At 34.1% G+C, this 17,872-nt stretch overlaps 2 protein-coding genes across 2 annotated transcripts; one reads left to right on the top strand and one right to left on the bottom strand.

Annotated features, from left to right (window-relative positions):
- Positions 1-1,848: 1,848 nt before the first annotated feature.
- LOC108215246 (transcription factor BIM1) lies at positions 1,849-8,018 on the top strand. Its single transcript, XM_017387657.2, has 12 exons — positions 1,849-2,102; positions 2,198-2,451; positions 2,634-2,702; positions 4,459-4,854; positions 5,352-5,463; positions 5,560-5,684; positions 5,761-5,869; positions 6,081-6,150; positions 6,246-6,341; positions 6,556-7,016; positions 7,371-7,500; positions 7,628-8,018. Exons 2-12 carry the CDS (start codon positions 2,412-2,414, stop codon positions 7,727-7,729), a joined length of 1,710 nt encoding a protein of 569 aa, XP_017243146.1. The 5' UTR covers positions 1,849-2,102; positions 2,198-2,411; the 3' UTR covers positions 7,730-8,018.
- Positions 8,019-9,891: 1,873 nt separating this feature from the next.
- LOC108211001 (rhamnogalacturonan I rhamnosyltransferase 1) lies at positions 9,892-13,417 on the bottom strand. The gene is made up of 8 exons (XM_017382479.2): positions 13,000-13,417; positions 12,244-12,311; positions 12,059-12,147; positions 11,760-11,925; positions 11,367-11,656; positions 11,078-11,282; positions 10,836-10,993; positions 9,892-10,535 (listed from the first exon to the last, which is right to left on the bottom strand). Exons 1-8 carry the CDS (start codon positions 13,271-13,273, stop codon positions 10,280-10,282), a joined length of 1,506 nt encoding a protein of 501 aa, XP_017237968.1. The 5' UTR covers positions 13,274-13,417; the 3' UTR covers positions 9,892-10,279.
- Between the last annotated feature and the right edge of the window lie 4,455 nt (positions 13,418-17,872).

The raw sequence follows: 17,872 nt of genomic DNA, 5'->3' as shown, positions 1-17,872 counted from the left end.
TAAGAATCATATGAAGTGCAGAGGATCCAAATCGGCTATAAAAAGAGCGTTTTAAGATCTTTCCGAAACTTAATTTCAAATTGCGATCGAAAAGAGCATATATTTAAGAGTAGATACGTACATGGATTGTATTGATGGAGGCGAAGCGAATCTGGGTCACATGGATAAGTAAACCTAGAAAGGGTAGAGTGGGGCCACGCACCCCCGCTTGCAGCTGAAACTTACTGCAACATTACAAAAACACTAACAGACAGACTGTAGAGGGGATGGTGAATGTCACGTGACTTTACTCCCTCCCTCCTCTCTGTTCATCTTCATTTTATATAACGGAATCCAAACGTACACAGATCAGAGATGTGCTGCACTTATTAAAATTAAGCTAAATTAATGTGCTAATCGGGATCTGTGCACTAATCATCAGTATTAGTCCTTGGGTTACTGCTGCACAATTTGTTAAGTAAAGTTTTCTGGTCAACTAGTAACTGCCTGTTTAGTCAACTGTTTGTTTACCATTGTCACGTGATTTTACATGTCTTGGCTCTGCACCAAACTGCCACAACCTCATCCATGTACAGTACTTTGCAATTCTGAGAACCGTAATTACCCGACTTTATACAGGTGTAGACATAAATTTGCTGTCATCATTTAAATTCAAAGTGGATTTCATTAGTATTTAAAAATTATTTCCATCGTCACAAACTCCTAATGGATCGCACAACCAAATTGAAAAACAAATAAACGAGCTAAATAATTAACCGCTTTGTTTTTGGATTGTTTAACTAAATAAATATAAATATTTTAGAAATTAAAAATGAAGAAAATGTTTACCGAAAAATCAAACAGCATCCCCTCTAAAAAGTAACTTCATAGTTGACTCTCACACTAATTTCAGGAATCGTATTCAGTTTTAAAAACAGAGTTTAAGGACTCACGCTATAAGTTTTGAGAATAGTTAGTATTTTTACTGAAGAAAAAGTGAATTGTTCACATTATAAAATTTATATTTTATGTAAAATTTAAAATTCCAAATATATACGGCTCGCCGGGACAAAGGGAGTATATGCGAAGAGATACCGTATATTCGATCGTCACCAAACAAATCGAACCTTACTAAACATAATCTTCGTTATTATTATTTATTTTATATTATTAAAGAGTTTATTCAAATAAAAGTTTATTAAATCATAAAATTTAACATCTTATTTGATTTTAATTTTATGTAAAATCGAACTTATCCAAGTTAAATCTTAAAAAACTGATGTACTTTTTAAAATCAATTATTTTATCAAATTCATCACATTTTTAAGTATTTATCAAATTTTAAGAAATTTTATAAGTCTCGATTAAATATCATTAAAATTTCAAAACTAATATACAATGTTAATCGAAAATTCTGTTCTTTAAAAATAATTTAAGATACTAACTAAAATTTAAGAATTTTAATATATTTTCTAGAACTAAAATAGAAAGCACATGAATTTTCTGAGCCCGGAAACAAATATTAAAATTGAATAAATCCAATAATTAAAATTATATTTAACCCTTTGGTTTTGGGATCCGGACCACACTCATCTATGTGAGATAAACAAAAGAACAAATGCCAGCTTCTAACGGATTGTTTTCATTAATTAACTCCCCGCATTAAAATAATTATCGGGATCACCAAAGCCGAATAAACAACTAAACCTAAAACAGATTTAAATACCCCTACTGTTATCTACATCGAACTAAACGGTACTCCCCCGTTAGCCAAAGCGCCCAACGTCGTCAACTCCGCCGCAACGCCGTTAACACAACTCCGTTCTTTATTCTTCCAAAAATTGGCACGCTGTTATAAAACCATTCTTCACCACCACGCCTATGTATATATACACTCCACACAAACACATATTCTAGAGAGAGAAACTCCCACACAATTCTCTCCCAACATCTCTCTCCACTTTCATCTTATTACATGAACACATACATGTCCGTGTGTTTATGTTGAACTGAAATTTGAGCTGCATTTGACGACGAGGAAGTGAATTCCGGTGCTTAGATCACTTCAGCCGCACGTTTTGAGTTGAATTATGCGAAGTTGAATCTTGATTTGTGTGATTCTGGTACGTGTTTTTTTTTATATTTTTGTTAGTTGATTTTGATATTTATGAGCGATTTTGTTTACGTAGTGTTTTTGTTTCGGCTGAATTGGTTGCAGATCAATTTTGTGGAAATTAATAGAATTCTCGCGAAATTAATTAGAGGTTTGGAAGTGAAAGTTAATGTGCCTCCGATCTTTGCCGGAGGTGCTGGAATTGTCGTCGGAGCTGCAGATCTGAAAATTCGATCGTCGTCGGAGAAATTTTCGAGTATTTAATTTTGTTTCGAAGAATACGAGATTCGATCAACCAAAAAGTCGAGTGAAAGTATTCATGGAGTTACCGCAGCCTCGTCCTTATGGAAGTGCCGAAGGTAAATTTGCGAGTTTATTCACTACGTAAATCTCATGTCAAAAAATTAGAAAGAAAAAAAAAAACTCATGTCAAAAACCTAATTGTATAATCTGTACGTGACGGAAACAAATGCATATTTAATTAATCGGAGTTAAGAAAAATTATGATTTGATTAAATTAATTGGTGGTGAATTGAAACAGGCAGAAAATCAACGCACGACTTTCTCTCGCTATATTCACCGGGGCAGCAAGAATCGAGATCTTCTCAAGGTGAGTTTGTTTAATTGTTGTATAAATGGTAAATATGAGAAATTACTTTTTACTGGTGGGTAAATTAGATAATGTGCATACGGCTTTGTGTGGGTCTGTCAAGGAGTGTGGGAGAGAGATTAAAAATCTGTATAGTATCACGCACACGCACTAGTGGTGTTGTCAATGTACCCGTGAAGTGACCCCACTGTGTAAATTATGGATTTGGATCTGGGCCATGGATTTCAGTGGGTTGTGTTGTGTGTGGTTTCATTCACAATAGAGTTATAGACTTGTAGGGTTGCTTTTGGTAATAACTGATTAGTTAATATTAGTCTGTTTTAGTTTAGATCCATATTGAAAATTTGTGATCCAGATCTTGAATGAGAACCAGAATACATAGTACTTGGTCATTTCTACAGTCTGGTCTTTGCACAAGTGAAATTAAGTCGGCCGGTATTACACGCTATTTACGTGCAGCTCGACTAATCCTAACATGTATTTAATAATATACAATTTTTCTATGATGTGCTCATAGACACATGCTAACCACTAAATTTTATATATTTAACATGTGTTCATGAATACACGCTATAAACCGTCAATAATAATGTTTGGAGTGATAGACCTAGGAGGGGGTGAATAATGCTGTACATTTTGGGCGGTGGTTAGTGGGACAGAAAGGAAGAGAAAGAACTGATTGACAGAGACTAAAATGAGGGAAATGAATAATACAAGTGCAGGGTATTCAGATATTCAAGGCATGCAATTTGTGTTAGTATGTTGGGAAGCCATCCATATTTGGCCATGGCGGTTGATTCTGCAAACTTGCAATGACAAAAATGGATAATATTTAAATGTGTGACTATATATTGTCAGTCTAATCACATAGAAATTCACAGTGGCACACAAGATAATACAGGAATTGGGACTTGTATAAATCACATTATCACATATGAGTCTTGCAGTTCTGACAGTAAATTCTTGGTACTACTCCCTCCGTTTCTTTTTTCTTTTCTTGTTTATGATGTCGGTACTGTTCATAACATGAGATAAATTACTAATTTACATCTAATCCATAAAACTAAATATAGTCATGAGTGATCTTGTTAGATTCGTACTCACGAGTACTTTAATACAGTGAAGTTTTTATATTTAATGCTACTACGAAATGAAAGATATTAACGATCAAAAATGCGTGTTGGCAAACGTGAAAAGTACAAACAGGAAAAGTATTTAGAGACGGAGGGAGTAGTAAAATTGTGTGTCACGTGGATACTCTTCTACTGTCACCCTGTGAATAAAAGTAAGAAATTTCTCATTTCCCACACCTAACCAAAAGCACAGGCGTGACATTTACTTGTCTTGTACTGCCCAAACCTTTCTCTCTCCCTCCTAAATTACCTGACAATGTTTATATATTTTTAACAAGAAGTTCCTAGAAGTAAATCAGTAATGACAGATATATTTTATATACCTGACTCTGCGAGCAGGGAAGGGGCGGAAGGGACGGAATCAAAGGGGCTAACCTAGGCTCTTAACTCGTAGCTAAAGAGTAGTAGTAGAATTATTTTTGGTTGCAGCTAATAATTTTTATTTCTCTTGATTGTTGGAAATTTCTGAATTTGTCACTAGCCGGGGTCATAACTCATATGTATATGGCTTGATTCTATACCTTCGTAGCGGTAGTAAAATTATGTGCGAGTGATATAAATGGGAAATGTATATTATGATCCGTCGGGTAATCTATTAACCAGGTGCTTTGAATATAAATCAGGTGGTTTCTTAAAAACACATGACTTCTTGCAACCACTTGAACGAGTAGAGACTGATCAGGGCATATCCAAGGAAGGAAATAAAGGTGAACCACCAATGGAGAATTCTAGGCCACCTGCTCTTCCAGCAACTAATTCAGTAGAGCATATTCTCCCGGGTGGAATCGGGACTTACAGTATAAGTCACATTTCTTATCTAAATCAGAGAGTTCCGAAGCCAGAAGGTGTCGATACTCCGCCAGCACAAGCAAGTAGTAGTAACAGAAACGATGACAATTCGAATTGCAGTTCTTACACCGGGAGTGGATTTACTTTGTGGGATGAATCTGTAGTGATGAATAAGGGACAGACAGGGAAGGAGAATAATTTTGCAGCTAAAGAAAGACATGCTGTAAGAGGTATTAGAAAATTATATACTTGTTTGTTGTCAAGTTTCCATGTGTTCCTTCTATGAAATAAGAAATTTAAAGAACCATCTTTGAGTGTCTGCCCATGCACATGAATATGGGATCTCTTTTTTTTTTCTTTTGTTGGAGTACATGATCTGGATATTCTTGAGTTATTTATGGTTAGTTTTCCTTTGCATGTGCATGCAATAATCTGCCAGCTGGAATCTCTAAAGTTAAATTCAATATGGTTGTTACTTGTTCCCTATATTCCTGCATATGTGCACACAGTCTGACCATGTGTGCAAAATGAGAGTATTCCTAGAATTATTTTGTAATTGTCGTAAGCTTGTGTCTTTGCAATTGAAATTATGGAACAGATATAGCCTCCAGATTATGGAATAGAAATGACACATAGATCAACCTAATTTCTTCACCATTTGCAATAATAACAAAGTAAAACTTGCAGCTATTGATTACAGCTGTCTTGTTGACTTTGTCCTTTGCAGAGGTGGGAGTACACGTAGGTGGACAGTGGGCAACGTCGCTGGAGCGACCATCACAGTCATCATCCAGCCATAGTTTCCTCAACAAAGCATTCAGTTCACTATCATCTTCACAGTAAGTACTTAGTCTTCTCTATCCACCTTATGTACTCACTGGAGGCATCCTCTTGTTTTATTATTATGACTATAACTACCATGGCAATTGAAACAGGCAATCGTTTACAAAGAAACAAAGCTTCATGGACATGATAAAATCTGCTAAGAATGGGCAAGAAGACGAGGAAGAAGAAGATGATGAATTTGTTATAAAGAAGGAACTATCACCCCACAATAAAGGTTTCTTAATCACACAGAGGATGCTCTACTTCCTTTTCCGGAAAACATGTTATCCTAAAATCTTTGCTTTTAATAGGTAATATATCAATTAAAGTGGACGGAAAGGGTACTGATCAGAAGCCTAACACTCCGCGATCAAAACATTCTGCAACAGAGCAGCGCAGAAGGAGCAAGATCAATGACAGGTACGTTTACCTGATATTCTGCATGTTATATATATATTGTGCCTGCAAATATGATTCAAAGAGATACAATAGTAAGTATAATATATAGGAACTTCCTTTTTTGGATTAGTTTGATGAGCAATCTTACAATCTGATACTAATACCCTGGATTGTTCTTGATGATTTCCTTCTCTAAGTTTTCAGATGTTACATAGTTTTTATGCATATGCAGATTTCAAATGCTGAGAGGGCTTATTCCTCACAGCGACCAAAAGAGAGACAAAGCATCCTTCTTATTAGAAGTATGGAACATTATAGAATTTTCGTTTTTTTAGTAAGGTTTAAATTTGTGACCTCGTAGACCTTAATTCTTACTAAAACAAATTTTTGTTGGCAGGTTGTTGAGTATATTCAGTATCTGCAAGAGAAAGTGCAAAAGTATGAGGACCCGTACCACAGATGGTCACAGGAGCCACCCAAGATGATGCCATGGGTAAAATAAATATCGACTTCATTATGCTTTGATACTCTTTTGGTCTAGTGTTAACTGTAAATCCTACACTATGAGAATTTCTAACATTCTAGACCTATATAATTGTGTAATTTTAACTAATCAACAGTCTACGCAACTGATGATAGTGTGACTTGATGCAAAAGTTCTTAGTCTATAAAAGCCTTGAAATAATTCTTTCATCATTTTCAAGCAGAATAACAGTCATAGAACCGTTGAGACTTTTGATGATCAATCTGGTGGTCCAAATTGTGGTTCTGGTCCACCATTAATGTTTGCTACAAAGTTTGATGAAGCCAACACAAACATCTCCTCAACAATGCCACGTGGTGGACAGGGCCTTTCAGAATATGAGATAAGCACGGCTGATACTGTAAGGGAGATGGGTCATCACCGTGTACTAGCAAATGGTGGGATGACCCTTCATGTGCCACCACAGCAGACCATGTACTCGCATAAAGGAAGTAGCAGTGCAGCAGTCACGCTTCCACCTCGAGTCGCATCTAATACAGAGATCAGAACATCTCATCCTCATCCTCAGTTGTGGCAGAGTAAACCCTCTACGACAGAGTCCACTACAGTACGCGAAAAGATAAAAGACCAGGAAATGACAATTGAAAGTGGCACCATAAGCATCTCAAGTGTCTACTCCAAAGAGTAAGTACTTCACTTTAGCTGATTAGATACTTGTATGCAATAATAATTCTCTCTTGCATTTGACATTTGAAAGTGGCCAATGCCTAAGGCAACAAATGTATGCCTATGTATATGGCATATATATAAGGAAAAAATGAGTTTCAAAATATTTCTTTTTCACCTTTCGTGTCTAAATGGCATATATAAAAGCTTTCTTTGTCATCATTAAAATTTGTTTTCCAGTTTCAAGATATTTCTATCAGTAGACTAGTAGCATCAGCATCATGTCATTTGTTCAGTAATTCCGTAAAATTTTTACAATATAATTACCCTGTTCCTGTTTCAAAGTCATGACAAATATTACCCCTTGAGCAGGTTGTTGAATTCTCTTACACAATCACTGCAAAGTTCTGGAGTAGATTTGTCACAGGCCAGCATCTCTGTACAAATCGATATTGCAAACCAAGCAAAACGAAATCTGAATCCTTCAACACCAGTTGTTCAGGTACCTGGCTGTTTTACTCTTTATATTCTTACTAGAGATTGTCTTGTCAATAAAATTACTACTACCCTGCATTAAATCTTTCATCTCATAACTATGCAAGTAAACTTACACATTCATTTTACTGCAGAGTGATGATCCTCCTAATTTAACAATGCTGCAATCAAGACTTCCTAGTGGCAGAGGTGAATCTGAACAAGCCTTCAAAAGACTCAAAACCGGCAGAAGCTAATGACTGTAATCTTTTTCTTCATAGCATTAAATTAATTTTTGGGAGTCTTTTCGTTTTGTTTCCGATGCTGGTGAACTGACTAGCATATCGTATCTTTTGGTAAAAGAAAAAAAAATTGAAACCAGCTGAGGACAAGACGGTGTTTTTTTATGTTTATCAGAATCTTTCTTTTTTATGTTCCAAAATTGGTGGGATGAATGCTCAAGTTTTTTCTAACAAAAAGTATTGTTTACTATACTTGTAATAGAGGCTTCCATTTTAATGATGAGAAGCTGCCTTTTACTTTCAAGGTTTACTCCATTGTAAGTTTCGGAAATCTTGCATAATATCATTTCTATGGAATGTCTATGGTTCTTCGTTTAGGCAAATATATTACTGCAGAAGTTGTCCTTCATTTATGATGGAACATTGCTTTCTTATGGCTCTAAAGACTGAAAATCTCTCCCAACTCCCTTCATACTTTTCTAGAGGTCACATTTCTTGCCATGTAAAGAATGTGCTTAGATGGGAAAATGATCAATTACTCTAATGCACAAGTTCATTTCCAACATTCAATTTTGCGCCCTCACCTGATCTAATAAATATGATTAGACAGTGTGGTGTCCCTGACCAGCATTTTCATTAAATTCAAAAGTCTTACATGCCGCTGAAGCACCCCAGTTCTAACTTAGTGAGTTGTAACATTGGTCATAATTTTGAGTACTTCGACTTGGAAGATTGTTACTATAAATTCATTTGCATGAAAGGGAAGATGCTGGTCGATCCCAATAGCTTTGGTAGTGGGACGAGTATTGAGGAATAACATGTACATGAGTTCTAATTTTGATGATGTAATGTAAATAATCTCCTTGATTGGAGTCGGATATGTACTACAAGATGCTTTTCTTCTCTTTGCAAGTGTTTGAGCCAGAGATGCACAAAAAGCTGGGTCCAAAATTTTATTGGTTTTGAGAAACCTGAAAACCCTGATTTGGAAAAAGTCTGACGGATAATCCTACGAGTTAGGGGTATATACGCTGTTCAGATCAGATCAGTTACGAGACTAAAGTCGAACCAAATCACAGTTTTATAAAATGTACAACTAAATCGCAATTATCTGTAAAATACGGTACGAATACAAATAATGCGAGCGGTTAATACAGTTGAGCTGATTGCTTCGAAGTTTGGACAAGGTGCAATGAGTGCTGCTGGTATATTCAGCAGATTTATTAAATTAACAAAGCTTTATTTAAAAAGAATGCAGTTTCACCAATTCGGGCTTAACAAGCCTACCAATCGCTATCTGTTTGGGCTAACAGCTCCGAGCATGATAGCCCCATGTTTGCTAGTTGCAAAAGCTAAACGTCCACTAATGTAGGTAGTATATATTTGGGCTCCAAGAAAACAAGCTATACTGTACTAGGAAATAGCTCAGCTGGTTAAATTACTAGGAGTTGCCTAGGATCTATCAATACTGTGAAGCAAGTAGTCATTGAGTATCATATTACCCATGACCTCAAGGCTTCTTGGATCACTTAAAAATACTCCTATATTTAAACAATTTTGTAATCCCAACACTTTCAAGTATTGGATCTTAAACCCAGCAATATAGGGTGTCTATTTACAAGGTGCCACTCCATATTATTCTTCTATTCTCCTGCATTTGAATTACAAACAAGAGTCTAAAGCACTTCAAGCCCACATGGAACTCCACTCTAAACATATGATTTGGCATCAAAGTCTTGACTTTCTAGAAAATTTCAGTCACTACCCACAAGCCACAGGCACAGCTATCAACCAAACCCCTTAAAAGCTCCCTTGTCAACTAATTCTGAATCCTACACTCCTTCCCCCATAAATCATAGTAATACATTTACAGCAAAACTAAGAAAGAACAATAAAGACAGATCTGCATTATACCTTCACCACTGTACATTACTCTATAAAAGAGTGTGTGTGTGTGTGTGTGTGTGTGTGTGTGTGTGTGTGTGTGTGTGTGTTGCAGCATCCTAGATTTACAGAAACTTTGAGCAACTGCAGTATAGCAATTGAAACTGATCAAACATGGGAACTGGCTTCGTATTCCTAAGGTTATTCGATTCAATTTTAGCAATCCAACCGTGCATGTCAAAGGAAATTAAAAATCTGCCATCTGGACCAGCAATAATAGAGAAAAGCACAGAGAAGCATCTATAATGTGATAAATTATATTGATGATATGTATGTTTACAGACCTGATTACACATTTAACACAGGACAATGAACGAACGTTTACCATATGCATCCAGTTGTGTACCATGAATGGCGAATGAGTTCGATATCATCCTGTAATGGTAGGGCACTTTTCTATACATTAAAACAATTCCTAGATACTAATACAATCAATATTTTACATGAAAGTTCACATGGCCCCGACATTCCTTTTCAAGGGACGGATTCTCGTTTCTTCTAATTTTCTTTTAGTTCCTGCCCCGAGCAAATTTCTCCTTCACCGACAATGGCACACTGATCCCTAAAAGGGCAAATGGACGTTGTAGCTCACTAGTCAACACGACGGGTGCCAAGAGGCATTTATACAACATCTAATCTTGCTTCTGATATTTCTGATAACTGCAAACATTCTTCGGGGTTGGCATAGAAATAATCTTCCTCTTTAGGTCTGTCAGGAATCACCAATCTTTTGGTGGGACTCCCCATGCGATCAGCATGGGCTTCCTTAACAGCACTAGAGAACTCTTCCCAACTTAAGGATCCATGATTGTATTGATCTATTAAATCAACCAATAGTTTTCTATCCAGTAATATTGTCTTCTTGAAACCAAGAAATCTGGAAAGGAAAAAAGGGTTGATGGGAGTCAACATCTCTTTAACTAAATAAAAATGAAATAGATATAGTTACTGAGGCTCGTAATGTAATAGGATTTTAAGCACTATCTAACCACAGATATATATACACTCCTCGCTTTATAGTGCCATTTTTTGACCAACAAAGGAAGAAAATTTGCTACTAATATGTTGCTTTGAGCCAAGGAAAATCTTACAAAAAGGAAGGAATATGGCAGAGAAAGAACTACTCAAGGCCTAATATTCTGTATAATAGACTGAATTGCAGAAAAGGAGAACATACCTGCGGTGGCCTTCAACAACTTTGGCCATGTTTCCATCATATGTTGGAACAAACAGATCGCTCTCCAATGAAACAAGATAATCCAGTGCTGCCATTTGAGACGAGTGGTTCTGAAAATATCCCAGGTCTGATGAACCCAAAAGAGTCTCCTTTCGGACCTGTATAGGATACACATCAGTGAACCATCAGAACGAGAAATTCCTTAGCTAACTAGAAAATTTTATTTTGCATCTTTTACTGACCACTTTTGGATAAGAAGCTGTAAGACTAGCCATTCGTTTTTCTCCACCATATATTTCTCCTGCGGCAATGTATATTTGGATATCACGATCAATGTCCAATGCCTTTAGTGTAAGAGCAGTTTCCTCGGGGGTTAATGGACATAGACCATCCTTTCTTTTCAATTCCGAATCTATAATTTTCTCTTTCCACCATGGGTAGGCATATCTGTTGAGACATCGTATTAAACGTATTAATTAAGAGTCAAATTAAGATTATGGTGCATTGTAAATGATAAGCATTTAAGGTCACCTCATCCTTGTTAACTCGTCCACCTCATCATTGCTGCATCCCTGGCTACAGCCTGAAAATGCTAACATGTCCATTTCATATCTGAGATGAAGTACCAGGAAAGGACCATTCTGTCTTAAAAGCTTGATTACCCTTCTGCCCAACTCCTCTATCTGAGAAGTAAATCTCAGAGCATTGAAGTTTACGCGGCATCTGAGCTTTTGTATACTTAGTGTCTGATTATTGTTGGCAAGCCGAGCATCAGTCCTATTCAAATGCACTATTTTGTATTTTTGGATCAGAGGAAGAACCTGCATTGAACAGAAACAAAACCTTTTAACTTTAACATAGAAGTTCTAATAAAAGAAACAAATGACAGCTCAAAAAATATATATGAAGTGTTAGACTACGTACTTGATTATGATAGTAGGAGATGTCAGACCAACTGATGGGGGCCATCGAGTAAAACAGTCCTAGTTCCACTCTCCTCTTGATTCTTGGAGGCAGCTCCTTCAGTATCCGAACCTCATCCCTCAAGGATGAAATGAAATAGTCGACATCAAATATGTCTTGAAACTCACTGCCACATGAAAAAAAGTGATAAGCTTATTAATACTGAAATACATACAAAAAATCTACAGACATCATTTACTTTTGAAAAGGAGATATGGTCTCTGGTTTTAAATGTGCAAGGAAAATATGAATTGGCAAACCTTGGATCAGCCCAGAAAGAAACTTTATCCAGCTCAGGAACAATAAGTGTAACATTCAAATATCTTGCTATAGCAACCATGTCACAGATCTGCATTGTAAACATTTAACTAAGGATGTCAAAAATTAAGATTTCTGATATACAAGAGAAAATCCACCATACTAGGGGCATGCTTCGTTCACTCACCGCTGCTCGCATTTGGTTAAGCCCCCCATTGCATGAAACCATCAGATAGCCATTGTTCTTATACACCCCTGTATAATGATTACACGGAATAAGAATACTTGCATGTGAATTGTATCAAATTTTCAAACATGTAAAGCATAACTTGGCATAATTCATCAATAGTCAAAAGGAAACAATTGACACTAAAGCATCTCTAATGTAACGTCAAGTTCAAGTAGGACAGTAGAAGATGTAAGGCACATGCAATATAGCTAGCGAGTAGCGACTAACATTACCATATGCCTATGAAGGGAATGTTATACATCAAAAACAACTGAAAAGCGGCAGTCATGCCTACATTTCAGGAAATGGATGACATTGGCAATTGAAAAGGGTGTATTTTCAAGGAAATGATCAGGCAATTGGTCCAAGGTTCCTCAAATAAAGGATACATCAGTTACCATATGACTGTACTCTACCCCCAAATTAAACAGTCGGTGAGGAAGAATGAAGCTCAAGCCACTAACCGCTAGCACCACTTTCATTATCCGACAATCAAATCACTACCAATGTAGATGCAAAATGGAAACAAACAACTACAGAATATTTCAGGACAAAAAGTTAAATTCCAAACTTGCTATTCAAACCACATAAATTTGCTAAATCAATGAAACTACAGATAACTCTAACAAGATTATTACTATAACCAGATCATAACCCAACTTATAATGTATATACGCCAGGGCACGAAAAAGGTCCAAAAGTTCCAGAACTCACTCTTAGGAGGAAGGACTCTAGCCGGAAGCACCGGAGTGATCATAACATCCAATGCAGCAGAATCATGAGAAAAACAAGAAGGCCAGCCTTTTAAAACCCTAGGCCCCCACAACTCACTCAAAGCTGACAATTGAACAAAGCAAGTCCATAACAAAATTGAGGTAGTAGCTCTAATCATCCATAGCTTCATTCCAGACTTAGAAACCATTGAAGCTGTCAACTTCTCAATCCCCTTCTTACCCTCCCCTCCAAATGTTTTAAACCCCATTTTCATCCTTTCCCTATCCTCTAACCAACATATAATAATATTAAAATATATTTATATATAATCACTCCCAGTCCAATACATTATACATCCATAAAAATCAGAACTTTCCAAAATCAACTTCCACTTGTGTTAAATCCTCACTAGCCCACCAAACCAAAATCCCAGAAAAAAATTCCAAAAAATGTGAAGAATTAAAATTCTAGTTCCCAATCTTCAAGATCCAAAATTTCCCAAACAATGTGAATAGTTACCGAAACAGCAAAAAGAATGTATCTTTCTCACACATAAGCAAAAAGATTTTAGCCCAGATGAACCAAATATATAGATAAAATCAGTAACTCACAAATGAATTTTTTTGATCAAACTCAATAAAAACAAAGAAATGCAGCAAAGTGTTTGACACTTTGAATAATGGCGGACTGGGTAAAATGGATAGTGTTGGAGATATGGAAGCGTTCCCCGGATCTGAAAATTCCGGTCACCGGAATATATGACCGGAGATTTATAGATACATGTACGAGAGAGAGAGAAGTCTGAAATATGCAACAGCTCTTTTAGCGGTTGTTTTAACTATGGTCTAGCTGGAAATTGGATTTATCTACTGAGGGGTCGTTTGGTTCGCGCTTTTCTGGTACCAGGTATGAGTTTTGTTCATTCCAAACCCATACCTGGTGTTTGGTTGAAAATTTTTTTCTCTCAAACCCATTCCTCAGACCCACAAGGTATGAGATTTTCATACCCAAGAGGGGAGGTGGGTATGAAACATGGGTTTCAGGAATCAAACTCTTTTCCTTTTATTTTCATTACTATTTTTATCATTTCATGTAGATTATTGATACAAAATGAAATTAATGACTCAAAAATATATATAAATATTAATTTGATAATATTTTAAATTAATTACAATTAATAACTCATAAATATTATAATTCAACCATATTCATTCCACCACTCAACCAAACACCTGATATCAGATATGATATCTCAAACTCATACCAGCTTAACCCGATTCCTCATTCCAACTTCATACCCCTCTCCAACCAAACGACCCCTGAGTGAGTCACCGCATTAGTTTTTGCGAGGCCATTTGTTACTCTCTCCCTTCCTTGATGTTTTTTCTTTTATTTTAGCACTAGTGAAAAAAGCCGCGCTTCGCGGCGGCGTCATGATTTTTTTTTTAAATTCTGATATGAACTAATGTTATAATAGCATAAAAATTCTTTTGAGTCATTTCCCGTAAAACATATCACTAATAAAAAATATTATAATTAGTATAAAAATTTGCTTAAGTGGCCCTCATTTAATATTCTATCAGACTATCAAGAATCTTTGGATGTATGATATATTAAGGTGTATTGTCGTAAAAATTTGTTTGCTTCATAAAAGCCGTTTGATATAAGGTGTGATTACTTCGCGGCGGCGTGTAATATCTATTCATAAATTATGAAATAAAATAATATATGAAACTTGTAATATTAAAGATTATAATTGGATAAAAATTATTTTGAACCGTGATCCTGTTTTAACAAAAAAATATATTATAACATAGATAAAAAAATTATTTTAGCCACTTTCCAGTCAAACAAAATACTAATAGAAAAATTATTATTATTTAGATAAAAATTAGTTTGGGCCGCCTCCCCTACCCGTCAAACACAATACTAATAGAAAATTATTATTATTTAGATAAAAATTAGTTTGGGCCGCCTCCCGTGCCCGTCAAACATAATACTAATCAAGAATCATAAAATCAATATATGATTCCAATTTTATATATCCTATTTATTTATTATTATTTTTATTTAATGATTCCTATTTATTAGTTAAAAATATTATTCTTTTATTATTCTAATTTGTGTGCTATTAGTTTTTTTTAATGATTATTATCTTTATAATTCTTAATTTTCTACTCGAAATTTAAGAAAATTATAAGACTAAATCAAAAATAAAAATTGTACGTATTACCTTACAAATTTTAAATATAAATTGTATTTTTTCTATGATTGTTAGTTTAAATAAATAAAATCCTATTTCTTTTGGGATTCCTAAATAAGAAGATCCTTGAATTTGATTTTTTGAATTATAATTTTTTTTTGAAACCAAATTAGAATTTTATTTATTATTGGAAATTCAAGAAAATTATAAGACTGAATCGAACTATTGTCGAGATTGGTCGTAAGTCCATACATACTATTTGAATGAGGTTGTGAAGATGTCAAAGATGTTTTATGTTATTTTCTTGTTGATTATTATAGAACGACGTGAGTTTAGCGCTACGAACATGTTTAGACAATGTAGATTTTGGAAGATGCTGATTTTTATTTTTTTAAATATATAATTTGAAAAAAATTAATAAAATAAGATTATAAATTTCACAACTTTTTTTAATTATGATTCGAACATATTTAGATTATTCTTCTATATTTCTTATCGAAAATAAAATTTTATAATATAAACTCAACTACATCTTCAATATATCTTATCGAAAATAAGAATCGTTACTTAACAAATACTAAATATAAATTGTATTTTATCTACCGAACAATTCTAGATACGCCAACTTTATGATTCGAACATATTTAGATTATTCTTCTATATATCTTATCGAAAATAAAATTTTATAATATAAAATTCAACTACATCTTCAATATATCTTATCGAAAATAAGAATTGTATATATTAATTAACAAATATTAAATATAAATTGTATTTTATCTATTATTATTAGTTTGAATAAATATAATCCTATTTCTTTTAGGATTACTAAATAGAAAAAAAAAATATATCATCTTTAGAATTCAATAAGAAATATTATTTTATCATCTTTAGAATACAATAAGAAATACTAAATAAGAAAAGAATTGTATCATATTTAGAATCCAATGGGAAAAGAATTGTATTACCTTTAGAATTCTTGAACCTGATTTTTTGAATTATAACTATATTTTCTCTCCAAAATTTAAAAAAAATCAGAAAACTGAATCGACCGATTCTAGAGACGCCCGCATCCTCCTTTATATATATATATATTGATGTATATTAATTATTAAATTGATTTAATAATATAATCAAAAATTTAATTTTCTAAATCAATACTTTTATTCATAAAAATTAATATTTGAAAACTACATTTTTAATTATGTAATCAAACTATTTTAAAAATATGTAGGGAAAAATCAAAAATTAAATATTCGAAATAAATTTTCTCTATCTAATGTTACAATAACAACACCAGCTTGTTATAGTCACCGATTATATGGTGTTTGACAAATACATTTATGTTTTAATGATAGAAAAATTGTAGTTTGTTGTTTTATTTTTTTGAGAAACAATTGTAGTTTGTTGTTATACTAATAATAATTTTCAAAAATAAATTATTCGAAACAAAGATTTCTGTACACTAAGTTTTGCAGCTAAAAAGCTTATATGAATATATGATAAATTAATTTAAACAAAACCATGCATTCGCTAACCCACGTACGTATAGAAAATGTAGTGTGTAAAACACAAGTAGGCAAACAAAAGTGCAGTTCTAAACTTTGTTTTTCTATAATAATTCTTTTATTAGTTTGAATGTTTCTGTCGCGGCCGGATCTCGTTATTTGAATTTTCAAATAAAGAAGATTGTATAGACACAAATGAGGGGGATTTGTCAACTACTACTTCCATGTATTGCCGAATCTCCGAGTTCTGTGCGACTTTTTCTTGGTCCCTCATGAATTTAAATGACTTCTTATCATCTGCTTCATGCACTTGTTGTTAAATTAAATCAAGAAGAAAAAACCGTCTCAGTATATCATATATTTTTAGAGTCTTATTTTAGATGTGTTTTTCAAGAGAAAAATTTGTCTTAATATATTTGTCTTTTCTTTTTGTAAAATAACTTTTTACATAATTTTTCTAATATTTTTTAAAATATGTAAAAAAGTTTAAAAGAAACATGTAAAATATGATGGAAGAAGTAATAATATTTGATACTTTTAATTGGATTATAATTTGGATGTGCACATAAAGATAAAACTATTATTTCTATATCCAAAACATTATATTAGTCTTTTAAATTCTTGTAAAAGATATATAAAACTTAAAAACGAAGTATGCTTAGTCAAAACTAAATAATCTTATTAATCAAAACTCTTCATGTTCAAGTTGATCAATTATCTAGATTATCACAAACTAAATCTATATTCTACTGCAAGTAAACTGCACACTAGCATGCATGTCAGTAGGGGAAATTTAAAAAGAAACGTCAAAGTTTTCATTTTATATTTTTTCAACACAACTATACCGCATAAATTCTTTTATTATTAAATTGATTTTTTACGCCGTATGAGTAAATAAAATATAGAGCTCATCAACTCAATGGTAAATCGTAAATCGTGAACTTAACCATGGTTGAGCAGGGGAGCAAGAAGTGCAAATGAAACGATGTGGGCCCAAACAGTGGGCAGCCCCACGAAGCCAACGGGCCACCACAGAGTTATTCACACGTAGTAAAAGAAGGGGCCCAATAATTCAGGCTTCCCAGCTGGACTCGCCGACACGCACTCCGTGATAATCCATGGGCTCCAGTTTCGAGACAAATTTATGATACTGTTATCATCA

This window comes from Daucus carota, chromosome 3, assembly GCF_001625215.2.
Source record: "Daucus carota subsp. sativus chromosome 3, DH1 v3.0, whole genome shotgun sequence".
Taxonomy (NCBI): Eukaryota; Viridiplantae; Streptophyta; class Magnoliopsida; order Apiales; family Apiaceae; genus Daucus; species Daucus carota.
This window is presented reverse-complemented; position numbering and strand designations above follow the sequence as displayed.

What these genes read in the sequence shown, in the direction of transcription:
- LOC108215246 (XM_017387657.2), top strand. Translation starts at nt 2,412, where the DNA reads ATGGAGTTACCGCAGCCTCGTCCTTATGGAAGTGCCGAAG. An exon ending in AGGAGCAAGATCAATGACAG is followed by an intron (nt 5,870 to 6,080) that starts GTACGTTTACCT and finishes ATGCATATGCAG; the next exon opens with ATTTCAAATGCTGAGAGGGC. An exon ending in CACCCAAGATGATGCCATGG is followed by an intron (nt 6,342 to 6,555) that starts GTAAAATAAATA and finishes ATTTTCAAGCAG; the next exon opens with AATAACAGTCATAGAACCGT.
- LOC108211001 (XM_017382479.2), bottom strand. Translation starts at nt 13,273, where the DNA reads ATGAAAATGGGGTTTAAAACATTTGGAGGGGAGGGTAAGAAGGGGATT. An exon ending in TTAACCAAATGCGAGCAGCG is followed by an intron (nt 12,148 to 12,243) that starts GTGAGTGAACGA and finishes TTTACAATGCAG; the next exon opens with ATCTGTGACATGGTTGCTAT. An exon ending in GACGAGTTAACAAGGATGAG is followed by an intron (nt 11,283 to 11,366) that starts GTGACCTTAAAT and finishes ATGTCTCAACAG; the next exon opens with ATATGCCTACCCATGGTGGA.